The following is a 22,870-nucleotide window of genomic DNA, read 5'->3' on the forward strand; positions in this document are numbered from 1 at the left end:
TACGTAGGTCCTATGCACCAAAATACATTCATCAGCACAAAGTAATTTCACGGTTTTTTTTTTTTAAACTTTTTAAAAAAGAACCTTAAAGGTAATTTTTAATGCGCTGCTTATTTTTCAGTCCTCGAGTCCAGCTTCACCGTGTGGCTGTAGATTCTTAGCAGAAGTCTTACACAGATAATGATTTCTGCATTGTGTAAAAGATGGTCAGGACTGATTCAGTTATGAATAATAACTGTGAAGTTGATGAGAAGAATAAATATGTAAATAAAAGGAGCATGAGAAAAAGACCAGCAAAACCCACCAGCATGGGAAGAAAGCTAAATATGTAAGGTGATCCACTTGGAATCTGCATCTCAGCTGATGAAGAAGTCACCAAACAACCAGCACAGGTGGCCATTATATGGTTAGAGACACTCATTCCCCCAGTTCCTTCAATGAAGTCAGAATTCATGAAAACCTCATGTTTAGGGCTTGACGCTGCACCCATTGACATTGCTGTCACGTCATTCTGAGCCCTGACATGAGTGCAAACAAAACATTCATGCTTTCTCTGATGAAGTTATTTAATGTATAGCACTTTAATCACGAAATATCAATAAATGAAGAATTAAACTGATAAAAATAGACTTGGGGGGGGGGGGGGGGGTATTATATATAAATTTGGGGTATTATTAAAGAATAGCATCGTGCTCTGGCCAAGTTGCAAGAGCCCCAAAGATGTTATGAGCAAAAACCCAGCTTTCAGGAAAAAACATCCACACCACCACAGTGAGCACTGCAACTTTATAGATAGTACGCTCAGCACAGATGGACAAGTAATTTTTAGAAATGAATCACGCTGCAAATGATTTTACTAATTTTAAAACAGAGGTGAGGAACCAATAGCCTGCAGGCCAGATATGGCAGGCTGCTGTGGTTCAGATGGCTCACAGACACACACACACACACACACACTGCTAACACCACTGAGGCAGGCTGTAAGGAAAGCCATCCGGGTTTTAAAAGGCTCCAACAATTCACTATTTTTAAACACATAATCCCTAAACACAAACACCAGCACGAAGTTCCAAGGATTAAGTGAAATCTATGCTATTAGTTCACAAATCAGAAAAGCAGAAATCAAACCCCTGAGTTGCTTTCCATTAAATACAGCCCATGATGCTATCCTGAGAAGGTGAGACTTCACAGCCTGAAACATTTACATTATCTTAGCAGAGAAAAGACAGTGGGGCTTTGAATTCAGACAGCAGCCAATGTTGCACTTACGGCACAAGCATTTCGATACCTGCTCAACAGAGAGGAACATATCCCACTGAGCTTATTTAGGACAAACTTCCACTGAAATCAATTACTGTTTTGCCTTGGAAAGGTCCAGTCCCACCCATAGACTTGAGTCTTTAATAGGCGTAAGTTTTTCTTCAAAGTGCAGAGCATTTCTGAACCTGAAAATGTATGCAAGGCTCCAAATGTGCAAAGAACAACAAGTAAGAACGTTCAGAAGAATACACCAAGAAAAAGAGTAATCTTAAGTTACCGGTCTTATTTCTACCGTTCCTGGCAATTATTTGCAGCTGCCATGACCACACTGCTATTTAGCAAAGCAAAGGCTGCAGCTTTAATTGAAGTTGGGATGTTGTAAACAGTGAGCTGCCTGGCTCCGGCCCGCGCTCCAATACCAGCAGCAGCGCAGTGATGGGAAGCATAAACAAACCTTTTAACTAGATTACAGCTTCTAAACTGGCCAAGAAATCCTTCGGCAACGACTCCTGTGTGACCAAATGGCAAAGGAGGAAAAACATTTTGAAACGGCATCTTTACAAAACCAAATCTTACCTGAGATAGCATGAATGGGAGTCTGCTAGGGAAAAGGACTTGAGTCTTCAAATGGGGCTACCCTTAAAAATCAGCGTTGGAGAAAAGAAATGAGAAGGCAGAACATCTCAAAACACGTGGCTGCAAAATGGAACAGTATTTTTCAAAAGCTCTAATGCCTCAAAATGCATTTATAAAAATGTTATTGACCATTCCACTATCAGAAAGACGTTACCATTTCCCATTCCAAGTAGCCATGCTGGAGAACAACCTAGCTAAAATGCTTGCATCACATTTGTCCCAACACATCCCTCTCTTGCACCTGAGCCTTCTAACAACCTGCCTTAGCCAAGCTTCTTCCTCATGGAGCTTACAAGGCCTGTAACCCAGCAAAAAGGAAATTCTGCTGTAAAAATCCAGATTTTTAAACAAAATCCTTCTTCTCATCTAAAGATTGCATACTGATCCAGAAAAAAAACAAACATGTACGTGGTTCTCTTCTGCATGTAGAAAATAAAATTTACCTCAAGCCAACAGCACGTACATACAAGAAAAGTAAATACATACATCAGTGTTCATTGCATCAAAGTCTTAAAAGTCATGAAAGAAAACAACAGCCCCCCTCCCCCACAGCTTACAAGTAGCTTGGGTGCACAATTAAAATATAAACCAGTGCCAGCTGAGTCCCACTACAAGACAGCAAATTTTAGTGGGCTAATCATATATAGAAGTGTATAGGTGAATTTATGCGTATATGTAAATATATATTTGCATGCATATGCCTGTGTGTGTGTATATATACATATATAGATATATATATACCTGTACAAAAATATAGGTAAGGTATATGGGTAAAAGCTTGAAGACTGAATACCGAAACGTTTTACACAATTAAATGAAGATCTTAGTAGGCTTCAAGAGACAACCTTAAATAATGCATCAGCAAAGATCTACCAGAGCTTGAAAATAAAATTTCAAAAATTGGTAAACTGAAATTTAATGTCAAGTTTTTGAAACGCCAGGCAGACCGAATGGAAAAATCAAACTATCTGTATTATATAGGTCTACCTTTCCCTTGGCTGATTTTTGCTCTTCTCCTACGTTAGTCTGCATTTGCTCCCTTTGGTAGCAGGGTACGAGGCAACATTATTGCAAGCCTCTTGTTATCTGAAAGTTGAGAATTTCACCATTTGATCCAACAGGATTTGTTGGGCAAACAATTGACAACTGCTCTGGTTCCCTGACTCGAGGATATTCCTTAGCGTGGCCATGTTACTGACTGGGCAAACCAAGGGCCTCAGATTTAAGATGCTATTTACATTTGAGACCACTCTTCCTTCATAGGTACCAAAATAAACTTGGATTTAACGTCACTGAAAATGTAGACTATTCTCAAGTGAAGAGAACACACACGTTTAAATCCTGGACTTCACCTTCACCACAGATGGGAAAGATGCAATCAACATATTGCTTCTACAGGTCCTAGCTACCAGCCATTGTGAGGAAATAATTGATAAAACGCTGCTTGCTTTACTATGAAATATCTCTTGTAAAGGAAAAATAAGAGACATGAAAAAAGCACATTGAAAAATTTAATGGATGAACAAAACTCTTTATTCTTACTTTAATAAAGGCAATTATTAGAAACCCCAACAAATTTCCAGTCCTTGAAACATCTTCATTTTTAAAGTAAACTTCAATCCCTTGAAACAGAGGGCTTCAGAAAGAACATGCAACGATAACAGCAAAGTGACCAACAACCCTCACGTGCCACCAGCTCTCTGTATCACCCCTACGACGTCCCTCAGCTCCAACATCTGGAGAAGAACGAGGCACTCAAAGCCATGGTTTGCTCCATGGCCATTCCCCACGGGAAGGGCAGGAGGGAAGGGACAACTCCGCAATGGGAACATCTGTCAAGCCGCAGACAAACTGAGCTGATCAAGTCGCCTCACAAAGGTCAATGAATAGCCATCTCATGGTAATGACCGATTCCTGCTGCCGTGTGCCTGATCAGAACAACTCAGAGGTACAACTCCAAAGGCAAATCTGTAGAGCCACACAATTGCTTCATTTTAAGCACTGCTTTAATGCATCTACTTTTGCATCTCTTTTTTTAATATATTCCTGCATGTACACACAGACGTTTGTGTATGTAGCTAAACATACATGCATATGTACCCATGCATGCAGTAGGACATATATGCACATATAAATCACAAGCTATAATTTTGTATTTGATACGGTTTTGACAAATTTTAAATTGATTTTATAAGTCTGTTAAGTGTGAACCCCTATCTAGACAATTCATCAAGAATAGCAGCCACAGTGATAAAGAACTCTGAGTTTGGACAGCAGAAAGGAGTCAGCACTGCTTAATTTCTGAACTGCTGCTCTTTCTAAGCGTCCCACTTGATTTAGCTGTAGTTCCACAGCTTTCAGGAGGCTTCAACAGTTGACTTGTCTGCAATGATTTTCCAAAATTTTATTTCAAATCCAGGCTTCTGCTCCTGTGCAGGCCTACCTGAAACTGACTGAGCAGCATCGTGCCACCTGAAAGAACTACAATGAAAAGTTCCAGAAATAACTACAATGAAAAGTCAGCGAAAGTCTGTGGTTTCAAACACTCTCATAAACAAAGTCCTTAAGGACAAAAGTTCATTCAAAAATGCAACCTGTATCTTTTTCTTACTGAGGTCAATGGTAACTTTGCTATTCACTTCCACTGGGATAAAAGAGAAAGCAATATAGGGTCCTTAAACCAAACCAACCAAGCCCCAAACCAACGTAACAAACCCAAACACAGCAGCAGAACCGCTCCTCGCTTTCCAAAAGTTTTAACAGCACGTCTGAAAAGGAAGCTTAGCCGCTTCCACAACTTGTGCCCTGAACCACCTAGATAGAGTTGAGATCCTCCTCTTGCTGTGGCCATGGGACCTCTTAAGGCCTGGGAAGAGGCAGGGAGCAGCAGGGCTGCAGACAGGCATGGGGGGCCACCCACACAGCATGCTCTCTTCCAGAAGGAGCATCCATCCATGTTGGAGACCCACTGCTGCCTCAGAAATGGATGCTCTAGTTATGGACTGCAGTCAAGGTGCAGACCTTCCATGTGCAAACAATCGCCATGAGTAACAGTAGGGGAAAAAATAACCTACTGACAAACTGAGTCAAATAAACCCTGACGTAAAACAAGGCATTCTGTTTTTGAGAGGAGTATTGCTTACACCAACATCTTCAGTGCTTTTAAAAGGGACAGAAAGACTGATCCCTCCAGATCCAAAGAATGAAGGGATTATAAGCAGAGAAAAATTAAATTACTGAAAGTCCTCCATCGTAAAGAAGGTCCTCTTGAAACATCTGTTTAACTAGACTAAATACAAATGAACATAGTCAACTACAACGGGCAGCATGACAACAAACTTCCAGGGAAAACTTACTGCTAAAGGACAGGTACAAGCCTGGCCCAGGCAGAACCCTTACAACTAGCAAAGCCTACATCTTGGTGCCACAGGTTTCCTGCTAATTCAAAGCAACCTCTCAGACTGCGAGCCTGGGCAGTCACTAACCTGGAATACGTAAAATAAAGAAATCACTACGTTTTTGCTCAGAAGATTAATAATTGAAATACATGCACACAGTTCTCCTGGAAACAACAAATATTTGTTAATACCTTTTCATAACAGCAGCATAAAGAGATTAAAAAAGCCAAAAGCTACACTGCTTCTCTGTTATAACTGTTGATAACTAGCAGCCTGCAGTAAAATGAGCCAATAGATTCAGTTCTTCCAGTTTCTAAGAGGTCGCTGTGATAGTGGCCAGACAACCCAAAACAGCCTTAGACCCCTCAGTATGAGGCACTGCTGTGGAAACACAGGAATTACCTCTGGCACAACACAAGCACACTCGTTCAGAGCCTCAGCCCCACAAATGCTTCCTCAGGACTGTTCCTATCCAATCCCCCAAGCAGCGGCTGTCCATTCAGCACAGACATGGCTGCAGAGGCCTATGGAAATGAAGTTCTGCCAGCAATTCCATCTCTAAGGTTTACAGTCAGAAAACTCTATGGGTTCTTCTACCCAGTTTCAGAATTCTGTTAGGGCATTTTACTGAGCAACCACATTAAATCAAGTCCTGCCTATCTTCATCGTTGAAACACACAGAAATAAAAGTGTTAATCTTTACAATAAATAATACATCTCATCAGCTGTAGGCCATGGAAGTTGCAGGCAGATCTGCGGCTCCGCAAACACAGGGAGCATAATCTTTAGGTTTCCACACAGAAATGAGAGTACACCAGTGGTATCTCAGGTTGAAAAACAGAGCACTGTCATGAAGAAAAGGAAACAGTCATAATATCATAGAATGGCCTGGGTTGAAAAGGACCACAATGGTCGTCTAGTTTCAATCCCCCTGCTATGTGCAGGGTCCTAGAGTCCTCTATTCCTGGACAGTCTTCTGCTGTCCAATCCTTGCACGCAGTAAGCTAACTAAAAGAAGAATGATGTATTTAAAGAACCTGAGCTTTTATACGTGTATCAGCTGGGTCTGAAGATGATTCTCACAAGCTCTAAAGACGATGATCACTTTGTCAAAGTTTTTCATGTGTTTAAAACCAAAAGTATCTCATTTTCACAAGCTAACGGAAAACTGAAGGCAAACTATTAGGAAGAACTAGAGTTATGGCTGTTACCTTCAAGCCTTCTTCGTGACATCTTTAAGCTATCGGACCAAACGTACATTTCCCCCATTCTTTTCACCCAATCTAATTACTCCTATCTCAAACTCGTTCCAGCTCAGTCACAAAAAACCACCACTCCAAATTAGAAACTGGAGATCCCAAAGCACCCACGGGCGAGCCCTTTCTTGTGGGTACCCTTGCAGCACGAGGCAGAGGCAACACACGCCCGACGCTGACCTCCATTTGGCTGCCATGCCCCAATGAAACACAACCTCACGGCCTACTTCATGGCTCAGCACACGCTCCGGCTGCCTTTTTAAGATTACAAAGAGCGTAATTAAGCTCCAGAAAGAAGCAGACAGCAGCAAACATCCCACTTATAGAGCGGGCTCTTACATCAGCTACGTATCAATACCTCAACTCTGACTTTTGGATTCTTTTTAACCTCTGGAAGCCTTGCGCCAACGTTTACTCCGACTCAGCTCAGCAAGTAGCTTATCCCCTTACACCGTATGTATTCCAGGCGTTTTGACACGTAGCTTTCCTTTAATTAGCAGGAAGCTGTCGGTTGAGCCTGCAGCCCCGCTGACCACCACGGCTGTGGCTGCTGACGGAGCCCCGGCCTTACACGGGCAGGCAGATCCCAACCTCAGCCAACTCCAAACCGAACACAGCCACTGACCACCCGAACCCCGGAGCTCCGAGGCACCTCCTGACGTGGGGAGGCGAGCCCGGCTCTCCAACTTCAGGGGGCAAACAAGTCTTTGTATGACCGGGGCCTACGGCTGGAGCGAGCCAAAACCCGGCACCAAACCCTCACGCAGCTCCAACCCCCCCCACCCCGCTCCCCTCCAGGACTCTCCACAACCCGCTCCGCCCGCCGAACCCCCCGCTCCGCACCACGAAACCCCGACGCTTCCCCTCCCTTCCCCACAAAACCCCCCGAACTTTCGCACCCCCGGGGTCCTTAGCCAAACCCCTCGCTTCTCTCCCCGCTCTCCGGGCCCGGCGACGCCGCGAGGTGACAGTCGGCCGGCCCTGAGGTAAACAACCGCTCCCCGCTCGCCCCGCTCGCGGCCCCGCCACTCACCTCAGCGGCCCCCCGGCTCCCGGCCGGCCCCGGAGCGGCGCAGGCGGCGAACGCACACAAAGGGCAATAAAGGGGGAGGAGGGGAGCGCGGGGGGTGGGGGCCGCCCGGCTGCTCCGTGCTCCCGGCGGGGCCCTTTCTCCCTCCGCTGACGGCCGCGGGGAGGAGGAGGAGGAGGAGGGAGGGAGGAGAGAAGAAACTCTCCGCCGTCGTTCTCGGCGCCTCGCTCGGCCCCGGGTTCCTCCGGTCCGGGGGGGTTGGGGAAAGGGGGGGGGGATAGGAGGGGAGGGGGGGGAAAGAAAGTCGGTGGCCGTGCGACGGCCCCCCCCAGCCCCCGCGGCGGAGAAACGGGAGGCCTGTCCCTTTAACGATATAAATAACGGCCCCCCCCCGCCCCCCCCGCGCTCCTCATCGTCAGCTGCCGCCGCTCCGGCTGCTGGGGGCTCCGGCGCTGCCGGGGAGGAAGATGGGAGGCAGCCACTGCGCATGCGCCGCGGGGGAGCTCGGGAGGCCGCGGGGGGGTGGTAAGGGGGGGGTGGGGGGGTGAGAGAAGGAGGGAGGGCCGGGCCTTCCCACAGGGCTGTGCGCGCGCACCCGGAAGGAGATGGAGCTGAGGGGGGAAGGAAGTGGGGGGTGGGCCGGGCCGGAAAGGCGGGGCGATTGGGGTCACGTGATGCGGGCGTGCAGGCAGCGCGGGCGCTGCTGGGAATAGAGCGGGAGGGGCGCGCGCGCGCGCGCTAGAGGGCGGCGGTTGACGGCGTCACCTCAGGTGAGGGGCTGAGGAGCGGGGCGGGCTGCGAGGCTCCTGTCTTCTGTCAAGGGTTTTTCAGGGACCCCTCAGCGCCGGGCAGCTCTCTGCGGGCGGATTTCCGAGGGATGGCTGCGGGATGCGGGGGTCGCCGTGAAACTGCGGCGCAGATTTCGGCCCTCCTGGATGCTGGGTGTCTGTTAGCACAGGTCACCTGAGGGTGAACGTCCTGCTGCTCGGGTTAAACAGAGCCCGCCAGCGTCTCAAAATGCTGTTTTCGAGTAACGTATGCTAAATTAATTCCTTTTCCAAATAGTTACAATTGTATCGTCTTTCTTATTTAAAGATATAATCTTCTGCAATGAATAAACGGAAGTTAAAGGAGAGCGGCGGTACAGATGGGGAATGCATCTCGCAGGTCGGTAACAGCGTGATTAGCCAGCTTTGAGTCATGAAAGCTTTCTATCCTCTGCCATCCCTGTAATTCTATAATTTCCGACTAGCCCTTCCTAGCAGGAAAACCTTTTCACTTATGAATGGATGGCTGTTCACAGGGGGTCATTGGAACAGAATAAATCTGGAAATGAAGTCAGTATGACTTCAGCAGAGAAAACAGTGTCTGAAAAATCAGGCAGACAAGCACAGCTTGACTACTGCCTAGAATGGGAGAAACGTGAAGTATTTGGCATATAGTGCTTGCTCAGTATTGATTTGTGTGGGAGACGACTGCAGGCTTTGTTGTCATTTCTTAGATTTTGCAAAAAATGAGAAAGGATTCAGCTAAGAGGTGCAACTGAAGAATGTAGGTGAAAAAAAAAAAAACAGATGGGTTGGGCAAGATCAACCCAACTCAGATTGAGAGAATGGGACAGCAGTGACATGTGTGATAATGATACAGGTAACTGTTAGGTCAGATGGACATTCACTTAAAAGGCCTGATGCTGAAATAGGATTTTTTTAAAAAGAGTAATAGTTCACTGGCAGTTTGCAACTTAATCTCTAAAAATCTTTGCTATGACACAAACAGAACACGAGCATTACAGAATTGTAAAATTGTAGGAGCTGAAAGGGACTATTAGAGATCATCAAATCCAACCCCCCTGCAAAGCAGGTTCCCCACAGCATTCAAATTGATTTTCAGGCAATATGAAGTGATTGCAGCATGCAGGTTTTTCTCAACTGCTTGTATCAGAGATGGAGAAGTAGTGGCATAGACTCCTGCCAGCTTTTAAAAACTGGGATGCACCAGTTTGTGTGCTGCTGGCCAGGTGGTAGAAAAAACACGCTGTGATGCTGAGGTTTGGACATTTGAAAGTTGAAGATAGAGTTCCAAACAACAGGTTTTTGAAGTGGAAAACAGGGCAATGCAGATATATATCTAAAGTTATCCCATTAAATACATCCCAACAAATGGTCAAAATACAGATGTTTACAAAGTTGAAAGACTTTAGATCTTTATTCAATAGTCATTCTGGTGCTTACAATTTCATTCTGTTCTGTGCAACATATAGCTTCAGTTTTTCTCCTACCCTTCTCCTCCCTCAATTTTTAGGAGCAGTGAATCTGAATTAAATCTTGAAAGATGATACATTTGTTGTTTTATAACCACCAGATACTGTAGGCAGCAATGCTGTTACCAGTGGTGCAAAAAGTCTATTTAGTGCAAGTCTGACCAGAGATAGATTAGTGGATTACTTTTTTAAAGTCTGCTGGCAAATGTTTTCAGGCCTATGTTATGTAGGAAGTTAGAATTATGAATTAGTGAGCTAATTTTGGTGATGTGTAGCAGCCCTTTGGGAGTGAAGAAATTGGAATAGAAGGAACTGAAGACTGACACGGCTGTTGCCAGATATATTTTTCCTGTTGAATATTCTGCTTATGGCAACTTAATTCTTACTCCTCTACCATGGAGGACAACTAAAGCTTACGTGTAGAACAGCTGCATGCATATTTTGCTATTATTTACTACATCAATTACATTACTGGTACAGCCAGGTGTTTGAAGTACCAAGTGTTATTTCTCAGTCTTGTGTTATATCTGTAGGTGCAAAAAATGCTACGTGAAAGACTGTGTCACCATCATGCTGTGGGAAAATTGTTTGGGATGGATCAGCAGTACAAGTGAGTAACCACTAAAATCATAAGTAATTCCTACTTCAGCCACAGTAGAAACATAATCAGGTAAAATCTTCACCATAGTTAGGTGTCAAATGCAGGCAAAAGTGAATACATTTGCAACAGCCAGTCCATGACAACTTCTTTAAAAGTATGCATGCAGTGTGAACATTCTAATTGAATTATTAGCTTATTAAGTTTATATATCTGTAAGTATTTGTGAATTGGAAATAGGTTTGGTTTTTTTCAGTACTTTGGATGTGATACTGTGTGACCAGTTTCTCTGAAGAAAATTTACAAATTTACTTTGTTTCTTTGGGTGGTTATAGATTACAAACATGATGATTGGTGTTGCTGTTATCATTCATAAGCTCTGAGCAAAGATTCAGCACAAAATCAAGATTGTAAAAAAAAAAAAAAAAGTCAGTAATATTCCAGTAGATTATTAATTGTTTTATTGGTGTCAAGATTTTCCTTGAAGAAAGAAGACTGGTCAATCTATTCATGTGCTACAGTGGAGTCACAGAAAGTGATCTTTTCTTGAAAGAAATAATTTTTTTTTTTAAAGTTTGTGCTTTGATGGTAGAGAACTGTAGAACTTTGTAAGTTAGTGATACTCTTCCACATGATATAATATCTCAAAATATTTTAAGAGGTCAAGTCACTCAGCTTTTGTACTCCTATTACATTTTGTAATGTACGTGCTGAAAGGAAGTTGAAAGGCATAGTTTTTTCTTCTGTTTGAAAGATTCTTTGAATTTCCCCTAATTGCAGTGAATGTTGCCTGATCTGAAGCTCAATGTATTGCTGTTTACATCACAGGCATCTGCTGGAACTGCTGAAGCAAACTGCAGTTCATGGAGAAAGTAATTCTGCCCTCATTATTGGACCTCGTGGATCAGGAAAGACTGCGGTATGGGCACAAATTACAAGTTAGCACACAGTTTAATAAGGCATGGAGGAGGTGATCTCACTGAAATCATGAGAGCTTTTGGAGCTTGTTTGTATCTCTGTGCCTGCTTTTAAGGAGAGAACTCCTGGTTGTTTGTGCAGAACAAGAAAGCATTCTAGGATTTATTGTGAGCTAGTTCTATTGAGAGGAGAAATTCTATATGGAGAAATAGTCTTCCTAAAAAAACACCCAAATATTTGAAGTGTTCCAGATGCTGAGTTTATAGTAATTTCATAAAAACAACTATAACAACAACAAAAAATCCAGCTGCTTCATCTGCACCTAACAAAACCATGTACCTGTCTATCTTCATGATGACTTGCAGAAGAATGCATGGTTTTGGAATCCTTCTGTGTCTCTACCAGGTTTCACAGAGCCTTTCAGCATTTTTCCTGTTACTTACACTTCTGCTATAGTGCTTGCCACGGAAGTGTTCATCTTTGCAATTAAAGCCAGGTTTTATTTGATAAGTCCCTCAAAAGTTCACCTGCTGTTACTATCAGGCATCTGTAACAATTACTGAAAAGGTATCCAAAAACTAAAGGCAAACACTAAAGAGTTACAGCAGAGGGACAAATCAGGGCAATGGAAAAAGTGTGTTGACAGGAGGACCAGCACTACAGAAAGGTACCATAAGGAAAGGGAAGGAGATTGCTCACCTTTATCAGAAGATTCCAGGTTCACAGGGGAAAAGCTTCATCAAGGAAGAACCTCCAGAAAAAGATCCTTCCCTGTGGCAGTCAGCCCTTAAATGAGGTCTAAGAGAGGTGGAGCCAGGCTGCACCCCCTCCTGTCTCACACATGAATTGCTTTCACCTGAGCTCCCAGGGCTGCCTGCTCCTTTCCCCAGGTGTTCCATCAGTGGTTCAGGCTGTGACTCAGCAGTTCCCACACAAGGGCAGATTTGTACACTTCTACATATTTTTATTTAGAGAACAGTAATGCATCTTAATCCTATTTTAAATGTGTCAGATAACACTGTTATTTAAGTTACAAGGGTACAGAGCATTATTTATGTTAGGACATGATGTGTTTTGCTTGCAGTAAGTGTGGGTTTTGTGTATTTAAGGAATTTTTAAATTGAGGCATGTGAAGCAATCGTATCTAACCAAAGCATCCTATTATGTAAGCACTTGTTTTATGTTTGCACCAGTATGTGAGTTGATAAATAGGTTAGTTTTTATTGAAAGATATGTCTGAGGTTAACTTTGGAACTCTTCCCAAGAGCTAAAGCTAAGCCTTCCATGTTTTAAGTACAGTTGAATATAAATACTTGAATAGGTGGTAAAACATGCTCATGATACAGCTGATACTTGAAATCATTCTACCAATTTGTTGATAGATTTCTTGGTTTGTATTTTGAAAACAATCTGCTGTTGCCTTCTTTCTTTACCCACAGTGCTTTGAAAAAAGGATGATTGCCAAAATACTATGAAAGGAAGGAAAAAAAGAGCCAATAAACCCATAATAAATAAGGATTCTTCCACTTTTGTGTTTTTTGCTACCTTTTAAGTAGAATTGATGATTACTTTCTTAGATCTGTGAATTTGTTAGTTAAGCAACAAGTGTTCTCGCTGTGCAGAAAATATATTTTTTAAATTTTCTTGTCTTTGGTAGGCTCTGAAGGTACAGCTGGAGTTGTTGGATGAGGGGTTATCCAGAATAAACAGCATCTGCTTATGGAGCATTAATATGTCATGAAGTGAATGTGAAGTTTTCCCCTTAACACTTCTGAAAACACTCATAAAGCTTTGTCACCTAATGAAACTGCACATACTGTTGGCTGTCTAGGAATACCAATTTGTAGATATTTGTTACAGTTATGCTAATCTTGCTATAAAGAAGTTTTGTGTCTTTTTTCCTAGTTATTGAATCGCGTCTTAAAAGACCTCAGAGAAATGAAGCAAGTGAAAGAGAACCTCTTGGAAGTTCATCTGAATGGCAAGTAATGCAGCACTCCTCAAATACACTGCATTCAGCTGCTGTGTGTTATGTGTACTTCAGGAGAGATTTTGTTTTGACGTTTCCAGTCTACCCTTGAACGTGGATATGCTTGTCTGCTAGCTCCAGAATGCCTTCCTTTGCATGTACGTGTAGATAACTTGACTTTCTCTCAGAACGTTAGAAATCAGTTCAGCTGGGAACAAGTTATTTGAAGTAACTTTGTCTTATATATGGGAAATTACCATCTTGTCTGTATTTTTACAAAGGCCTGCCTTTGTAAGGCTTGAAAGTGAGAGAAGCTTCTGGGTATGTTTCTAGTTGCTGTAGGCATGGCTGCTTGGAATGAGGGAGAGCCACCAGTTCTTCACAAGCAGTCTTTTTCTTTCAGGGCTTTTGCAGACAAATGATAAAGTGGCCTTGAAAGAAATCACCAGGCAGCTGCACCTGGAAAATGTGGTTGGGGATAAAGTTTTTGTGAGTATCAGCTTTATTATATTCTTTGCTTATCTCCCTCTAAAATCCTTGCCTAGAAAACTAGCTTTGTAGAATGCAGCTTGTTGAGAACTAATGGGCTTTGAATGTTCATTAGCAAGATTGCAGGGGGCTGGCTTGGTTTAAGGGATGTAGCAGCCTTTAGCTCTAATGACCCTGGTTTACAAACACTTCATGCATGCCTAAAAACCTGTTCTATAGAAGTGCTGAACATGGCTAGTTTTGGATAGCTCTTCAGAAAACGTTCACTTCAGCTGAAAATAAATAAATGGAGGAAAGGAAAGACTCTCTTAAGACTTAGCTGAATCCTCTGTAGGAAATGAATATTCATCGTTCCAAAGAGGCTGTGTTCAGAGGATAAGAGAATTTTGGAAACATCAGTTTTATAACATCTCAAGACAAACAGTAAGCAAATTAACTGGCCCGAAAGCACCATGTTTAGTAAGTTTGAAACCATCTCTAATGTATGTGGATATCTATCCAGTTTGCTGCCTTCTTGGAGCTCTCATTTTGCATAGACTTTCTTTTAATATTTGCTTCTATTGACGTTTTTCCCAAAGGTAGGAAACCTTCTTACACAAGCACTGAAGTCAGGAACATAGAGATTAATTAACTAAGGTGCTCCAGAGGACTAGGCAGGCTGGAGTACAAGATGGACAATGCTCTGTGGTCACACTTTATCATCTTTTGCAAATGCTTGCTTCCTAGGCTTGCCTTTGCTTTTCTGCTTATCCCAAATTATTTTAGGTTCATAGAATGGACGACAGTGAGCTAAAGTTTTCTTAAATGTAGCTGCAGGCATAAAAGGAAATGGCAAGTGCTCAGTTTCAGAATGGCCATTAAGTGTTCACTTTTCATCAGAGAACTAGAAGAACCTTTCAAGGTCTACAGCTCCACTACCAAAAGTAAAAGCTACGGAAAAAACTAAGCTTAAATACGTTTAATTACCCTACTATTTCCCTTCAGCTTATTGTGGAATACTTCTTCAAACTCACCGCTTTCTAATTCCAAACAGACTGATTTGCAGGAATGTCCTTGTTGTGTCCATAGAGACCTGAGGTTCTGCAGCTCGCCTTCAAAGAGGAAACTTTGAACACAGAAACTGGCTTTTCTGTGTTCTTCAACAGGGCTTGTGGTCTTCATTTAGAATTCATTTCCATCTTACATTCTTGTTGGCACGGAAGTAGCGACTGAAGAAGAATTGTCATAGCAGTTTACTGTTTTCTGCTGGGAATGTTTGATCTCATAAGGTTGCAAGTGAAAAAGTGGGAGTCTGCTGGTTTTCAGTGGTACGTGTTAGGGGATGGGTGTTGTGTATGTGTAAGTAGAGAATTGGGTGTGCAGTGGCTATTAAAGACAAGAAAATGCTATTTGTAAGTTGAACTTAGTACACACATCCTTCTGATCACTGATTTAAGGCTGAGGGAATTTGTTTGGATTTGCCAGAGATCTGCTGTCAGCGTGGAACAATCAGTTTCCTCTGCTGCAAGAGTTCTGATTATACACCATGAAGTAATACTGTAGCTTTTCAAATGTGGACTGGTTTTGTTATCACAGTTTTAGGAGGAAGTGAGCTTGTCTATGCGTCTCAGCTTATAGAATTGTGACAAGGATGCTGCAAAATGACTGTGAAACTTTTTTCCTCTGTGTAGGGCAGTTTTGCAGAAAATCTTGTGTTTCTCCTTGAAGCTTTAAGGAAAGGTAAGCAGTGCCAGCCCCGTTCTGGAACTGTGTGCTTGTTTGTCACTTGACTGGAAAGCGTGCAGCTGTTTCTTCATTGTCTTGTAGAAGCTTTGTAAGGAGGCCCAAGAATGTTGTGGTTACAAAATAATGTAAAAAATGCGTAATACTAAACAAACATAGGCTTAAATGGTGCCATAAAGATTTACATGCGAGGGTCAGCTATGAAGGGTAGATTCTTTTGTTCTGACTGAACCCATTAAAAATGGTGTTTCTACAAAATAGCTATCGAAATTTGTCCCTTGCACCCAGAAATGATGTTTGGCAAAATAGCATAAAACTTACCAGTCTGTCTGTGTATCTTTTCAGTGATGTAGGAACACATGTAGGGACAGGGCTCAGGGAAATAGCTGAAAGTAAGTCTGCACGTAATTAAGAGCAGGAGATGTGAAGCAAAGGTGTAGAAATGGAAGTGACAGTGATGCCAGCACGCTCATTTTGTAACTTGTTATCACAGGAGACAGAACCAGCAGCTGCCCAGTCCTGTTTGTGCTGGATGAATTTGACTTGTTTGTGCATCACAAGAACCAGACGCTTCTGTACAACCTGTTTGATGTATCCCAGTCAGCACAGACTCCAGTAACCGTTATTGGACTCACATGCAGGCAGGTAAGAACTTGCACCTCAAAAATATTCAGCTCTTTTCTTAGTTGCAGTGTTCTCTGACACGTTCCTTAATTCACTGAGACTTTATCAGTGACTTTAGGATTGAAACTGACACTGACACAAACACAGCCAACCAAAAAGGTGGGAACCCTCACTTTTCCTGTTCAGAAAGCAGGTTTGTGTCTCTAAAGAGGCAAGGGGCTGTTGTCCTATGTTACCACAGAAGAGCTGTGTTTATCCATGTGGCAGTTTTGCATTATGATTTCATTCATTCTTGGTCACTTTTTAATGAGGATTGGCTCATATTTAAATTGTTATTCTGAGCAAAAGGGATTTTATTTTATCTTTAGGTTTTTGAAAAGGAAACAGTTCAGTGGGGTGCTTCTGCTGTAACACTGGCATGTTGAACGTGGATTTTAAACCCTTATTAAACTTGTGATTTTTACAATGACACTGCGGGGAAATGAGGACAGCTATGTGTGTGTACTGTGAAGTAATTACTGCTAACACTGGAAGATGATACTTAAAATCATACTGTTTTTCTTAGTAAGCTCTATTGGTTGCAAAGGGATTAATGAGCAATAATCATCAAATCTTTAATTGAAGCCTGGATCTGAGGTTGATGGGGCTTGGGTGGTATTTAACTGAGCAAACTGCTACAACTTAATAGAATGGTTAATAATTGATATATTAAATTATAGTCCTTTTTTTTGCTCCATTGTCCAAGTCAGGCTTCTCCATCCTTTGTAGTTTAGAACCCAATGTTGCCCTGCTTTTGAATCTGCATTTGGAAGCTGTTGTGGTTGTGATAGCCACTGCTGCTTAGTTTTTCAACTGCTTGTTGTGTGTGTCTTGTAGGCCCAGTTTTTTTCACCGTTGGTGCTCTGTTGACTCTTACCACGCTTTCTGGTGAGGGACTCTGATATTCTGAAAGCTGGTTTTGTTGCAAGTAAAAGGGAGAAGGGAAAAATTGCAAGAAACAGTAATAGTTCTGCGCCAGCAGACAGTGTGGGGAACAGGACTGCGTTGCTCCAAGTGGAGGAAACACAGCTTGCTTCTGATGCTAATCTATTGCTATCAGCTCTGAGAAAAATAAGATTTTCTGCATTATGTTCAGCCACCAACTTGATGGCAGCCGTGCTGAGCAATGTGTGGCAGCCCAGGAAGATACGTATTGGCTCTTAGCATTTTTGTAGCTGGATTTTTTCAGGCTGACAGAAGGCACGTGAGCTGCCAGCTGCCGTACCTGCCAAGCACACAGCTTCTCTCAGCCGTGAGGGGCTGCAAAGTCTCGAGCTGAGGCTTAAGGAACTGAAATATTTGCAGCATCTGTGCAGAAATTTGCCACGTCTCCTAGCAACTAATTACTGTGTGTGATGTAGTGCACCACGTGGTTTGGGTGAATGGCAAATTCTTAGGCACTTCAAGGCATGTCAGTTACAGTAACTAGCAAAGGAACGCCTGAAGTCTGAGAATTCACTTGGGTGGGTTTTTAATTGTCTCTTCCACTGCAACAAAGAATGCACTAAATAATAATAATAATTATTTTTACAAGGATATTCTGGAGCTCTTGGAGAAGAGAGTGAAATCGAGGTTCTCTCACCGACAGATCTACTTGATGAATTCCTTTACTTTTAAGCAGTACATTAGGATATTCAAGGAGCAGCTTTCTCTTCCTGCTGACTTTCCTGACAAGGCTTTTGCACAGAAATGGAATAGCAACGTTCAGGTATCTAAAGCTCTTGATATTTGGCTTTAGTAAAACTTGTACAATAAGATCTTTTTGTCTTAGATCAGAATTTCCTTTCAATATATGATATCTTATGAGTTAAATCAAATTGCAGTAGACAGTCTTTGATTGCTGAAGTGTGGACACAGAAGCGTAGCACAGAAGACCAAAAAGTTCAGGTTACACATGAAGAACTGCATTGGCAGTGCAGGCTGAGCTCTGTGTGATGGTTAGCTAACAAGTAACGTGCTGAGATGATGAAAATACCACTTCTTTTGTAGCTTCTATCAGAAGACAAAGCTGTTCAAGATGTACTGCAGAACCTCTTTCACTACAGCAAAGAGCTGCGTTCGCTCCATTTCCTGCTGGTATGTATTTGGGTACAGTATCTCCCTGAATAACCATCACCTGTGAAGATCACAGCTGTTTTCGAGGCAGCTGTCAGAGCTTTATGTGAAACATCTTACAGAAGATGGGTAACATTAATTTAAACACCACAAAATATCTCCGTGCTTCTGCCTGTGTGAAAAGCCTGCCAAGCAGAAGTGTCACCGTGTGCAAGTGCTCAGGTTTTCCCTTCAGCTTTGTGCTGGGCTGTCCTGCGTAGTGTTTGCAGCTTTTCCCATCTCTGAGTTTTTATCCTGTGATACATGGATCGTTGGCTTCTGGTTGTGATGCTGAAAGCAGAGCGTGATCAGAGTCTCTTCTCTGCTGGTCCTCTGCTTTATTGAGCTAGTTACAAGATTGCCAGCTATTCCGAGTTTAGCAGCACCTGTTTCTTTCTGTGTGGTACGGATGAATGCCAGAAAGAGTCCATGGCTGATGGGAATAACTTTTCTTTGAGCTCCAAGGTGTTTCAGAGCTGATCCCTATTAGCCTTCGTAGTCCAAAACCTCGTTCAGTTCCTTTGGAAGCTGGGTGATCACGCTCCTTTTTGAGGCTGTTACACTGACACCTGCAAGGAGAGGAAGAGGACAGAAACAAGTACGTGGTGGTAGAAAGCGTTGGATTGATCTCAGTGGAAGATCTGCATTCAGTAGATAAAACAGGCATTTTTTCATCGCACAGACATGCGAAAGGAGGAGGCAGTCACTGAAAGCCAGCTTTTCTGTCTCAATGAATATTGGACTACTAAAGAAAGCACGTGAAGGTCGGTGCTTGTACCTGCTGCTGTATGAAGGTCCTGGATAATCCACAGCTTTGAAGGAGTGGTGGTGAAAGAGGTCAGGCAGCTGTGTGTTTATTAACTCCAGTTTGTTCAAAACTGGCATTCTGTGACAGCCAGTTGAAGACTGAATGATTCAAGTTGTGACTCAGTGGGAATGTTTATTAGATGCCCTTGGTTGGTACCCTGCCTCCTGTAAACCATGAGCTGCCATCAGATGCTTTCCTAGCAGTGACACAAGTAGCTCTGCATGCAGAAGTCTGTTTAGAATAGCTGTAAGTAATTTCTTGCAGCAATCACTGAAGTATGTTAATCCATCGAAATTAATATAAACAAGCTAATGAGTGTTTATGTCCTCTGGTGAGGAGGCTTTAAAGTTTTGAGCCTGGAAAACCTTCCTGGCAAAACATAGATGTTGCTACCAGCTATTTACAGGGTTTTTGTATGAGCATACTGTGTGTGTAGGGTTTATTCATGACTGTTCCCAGTAGGTGACTCCAGGGGAAATGTGTTCTTCTGCATTCCATCTCTGAGTAGAAAGTGTGCCTGGTAATTAGTGATTAAATGAAAAATGCCTTCTGTTTTATTTTTAGATGCTTGCTCTAAGTAATGTTACTGTTCGTCACCCTCTTATCACCGCATCAGATCTTCAGGAGGCAAGCAAGCAGTACAGGATGGACTCGAAAGCAAATATTGTCCATGGTAAAGCTCAGGCCTTTTTTGTCTGTGTGTTTAATAGTACAGCAAGCATTCAGTCCATCCTTGAGGTTCTTCTGATGTAAGGGCTGCTGTGTAACACACTGATCCCTGAGGGCATGGCTGGGTCGGGGAATACATCTACCCATAGGGCTGCTCCCCACTTATCTGCCTTCTTACATCTGTGCGTGGATGCAACAGTGCTGAATAAACCAGAAATTCAGTTATACAGTGAAGGATTTGTGTAATTACTGCATGGGGAGCTTGGCCAGTGCCCCACTACGGTGTGTCTGATGGCTCTCAGTGCCAAAGAAAGTGCTGGTAGTGTGGGCAGAGGTGGCACTTCTGTCCCATGGCGATGACAGAAGAAGGGAAAACACCTTCTGTGCTGGTGATGGTGGGAGTCTGAATGGAAAAAAAACCCTGCAGGTAGTGCTGCTTGGACCTGAACATCCAGGAGTTCCCTTCCTGAATGTGTTGAGCAACATGCTGAAGTTTTCTGTGGTAAACATTTGAGGATTTGTACAAACAGTGAAAAGAAAGAAACAGCTGCTGAGGGTACAGAGCCCAAATGCATTTACAGGAGGAACTGCTTTTATTCCACTGCTGCTTCTTGGTTCCTGGAAGTTGCAGGCTTTGGTTTGCTTGGCCCTGTGAATCCCAGTGTCCTGTTAGCATTTCACTGCATTGCTTCTTTAGCTCTGCATGGCAAGTAACCCCTTCAAACTCTCATTTCGTGACATGCTGTACAGCAGCATGTAGATGGATTTGATGCTGCCCAAAATTCTTTGTCGTGCTGTATCACAGAATCACAGAATGGCCTGGGTTGAACAGGACCACAGTGATCATCTTATTTCAACCCCCTGCTACGTGCAGGGTCACCAACCAGCAGCCCAGGCTGCCCAGAGCCACATCCAGCCTGGATATCTGTTGTCTGCAATAATGATTTTTTGTTATAGTTAAACTTCTGGGGTTTTGACAAACAGCTTCTTAACATTCTCATTTCAAATATCTGGAGAACTAATGCTCTGCTTTATCTAGCTTCCCCATTCTGGAATTGCATTACAATTAGGAAGATAAAAACCACAAATATGTGAAGCCTACAGCTTACAAGAAGTATTTAAAATTGCATATGAACTGCTTGCATTTCGGGTAAGCTTAAGAAAAACACTTAGAGGTCTTGTCTTTCCCTCTAGGTTTGTCTGTCCTGGAAATCTGCCTAATTATAGCTATGAAACACTTAAACGAGGTTTATGAAGGAGAGCCATTTAACTTCCAGATGGTTTACAATGGTGAGAGCAATGCATCAGTTCTACGTACAATAAATCTCTCGCTTCACCCCAAGTAACTTTGCCTGCCTCTCACCTCTGCAGAATTTCAGAAGTTCATCCAAAGGAAGGCACACTGCATGTACAACTTCGAAAAGCCCGTCGTTATGAAGGTAAACCCGAGACATGCGTTTTTCTGAAGTATTTAGATGCGTTTTTTGCAGGTGCGCGGGCAGGGCGGGCGGTCACACACCGCGCCGAGGCGGAGCTGGAGGCCGTGCCGGCAGAGCCGTGCTGGGAGCAGCCGCAAGCCCCGCTTCGTGCTCTCGGTGCTGCACTGCCCTCTGCTGGTCTCTGCCCGCTGCGGTCCGGCAAGGACTCAAATGTGAGTGCGGCGCGCTGCGGGTTCTTCGTTCTCAAATGAGCACCACCGATTTAAGTGTGGTGGCCGGCAGAAATGAGTGTTAGCACAAGTGGCTCGTGTTCCCACAGGAGGCATTTGTGTGTGTGAGTGGATGCGTCGCTGTCCTCAGCTTGCTTGTTTGCTTCTGCTGTTTGGTAGTGTTTCCCAAACTGAATCTAATGTTACCACATCAAAAACCTGTTTTTCTTGGTCCGCTTCCGAATAGGTCTGAGTGGAGTTCTGAGTCAGTGTGTGGTGTAGCAGGACAGTATTTGCCTCCGACCAACTACAATCAGAAGTGCAAACTGACAAATGTCACTTTGGTTACCTGGTGCTCGTTGGGGCTGCTGGGCTGTTGCTCTGTTCCTGGCATTTGGCTGAGCTCAGGCTGGGCTCTGGATGGCGTTTTGTCTCTGTAGGGCAGCAGCCCAACACGTGGCTGTGCAGGTGTGTTCAGTTCATGAACTTAACTCTGCAACCAGCAGTTCAGTAGTCCAAAGCTGCTCTGATCTTGTCACTTCTAAGCTGAGTTTGATAGTGTATACAAAAGATTTTAAGTATGCTTTTCTTAGAAAATACTATTATTCATCTCCTGTGGCTTGCTGTCTACCAAAATGGGCATAGGGCAGAACAGAGCTGGTGTTTAATGTCTGTCTGTTGCTGTAGCACATCACAGGCTTCTATTAAAACAGCATCTTGTGTGTCATTCAAACCAGTGCGGCTCAGAGCGATGTTGTCTTCATTCTCATCTTTTTTTTGTTTGCTTTCAGGCATTTGAACACTTACTGCAGCTGGAATTAGTGAAGCCCATAGAAAGGCCGTCGGTGCGTTCTCAGCGAGAGTACCTCTTAATGGAGCTGCTTTTGGACAACAACCAAATCATGGATGCTTTGCAGGCGTATCCCAACTGCCCCACAGACGTCAAGCAGTGGGCAGCGTCGTCGCTGAGTTGGTTGTGAACGTCTGGAACCTCACAGCACACTGCATCAGGACATGTGGAGGTAACTGCAGTCTCTGCAGGATTGTCACACCCCCAGTCCGGGGGTCAGATGAATAAATTTTTGCAAGGTTTCTTTGCTGTGCTTGGCCAGTTGTTTTTGCATTTGTTTTAATTTTGAAGAACCACGGTCCTACGAGCATGTAATAGCAATGAATTTGAAGGCCTTAAAAGCACTGAGCTGAGCTAAACCCTTTTCCTCACTATTTTTACTCTGTAGAGATCAAAGCAGTTGCTCTTCTGAGTTTCTTCACCTCAGATTAAGACTGCTCCAGCTCAGTGGCAAACTGCAGCAGATGTTGTGGCTTTCAGGCTGTAGGTTCTGATCCATCTGCAATACAACTTTGTCAGGTCAAACCTTCACTCACAGCCAGCTTCATCTGCTAAGTGGTGTTTTTATGTGAAGCTGCCTCTCTTACCCACCCACTCTCTGT

At 43.4% G+C, this 22,870-nt stretch overlaps 1 protein-coding gene across 1 annotated transcript; it reads left to right on the forward strand.

Annotated features, from left to right (window-relative positions):
- Positions 1–8,185: 8,185 nt before the first annotated feature.
- On the forward strand, positions 8,186–22,398 carry ORC4 (origin recognition complex subunit 4; the record flags this gene model as incomplete). Its single annotated transcript, XM_079539288.1, is given in 17 exon segments — positions 8,186–8,213; positions 8,216–8,319; positions 8,321–8,350; positions 8,676–8,678; positions 8,682–8,747; positions 10,374–10,450; positions 11,267–11,357; positions 13,262–13,337; positions 13,729–13,814; positions 15,485–15,533; positions 16,030–16,181; positions 17,734–17,907; positions 18,189–18,275; positions 19,666–19,774; positions 20,965–21,060; positions 21,142–21,209; positions 22,210–22,398. Coding segments are annotated over 17 exon segments (1,485 nt in total).
- Positions 22,399–22,870: the final 472 nt, after the last annotated feature.

This window comes from Tetrao urogallus (assembly GCF_951394365.1).
Source record: "Tetrao urogallus genome assembly, chromosome: 8".
NCBI lineage: Eukaryota > Metazoa > Chordata > Aves > Galliformes > Phasianidae > Tetrao > Tetrao urogallus.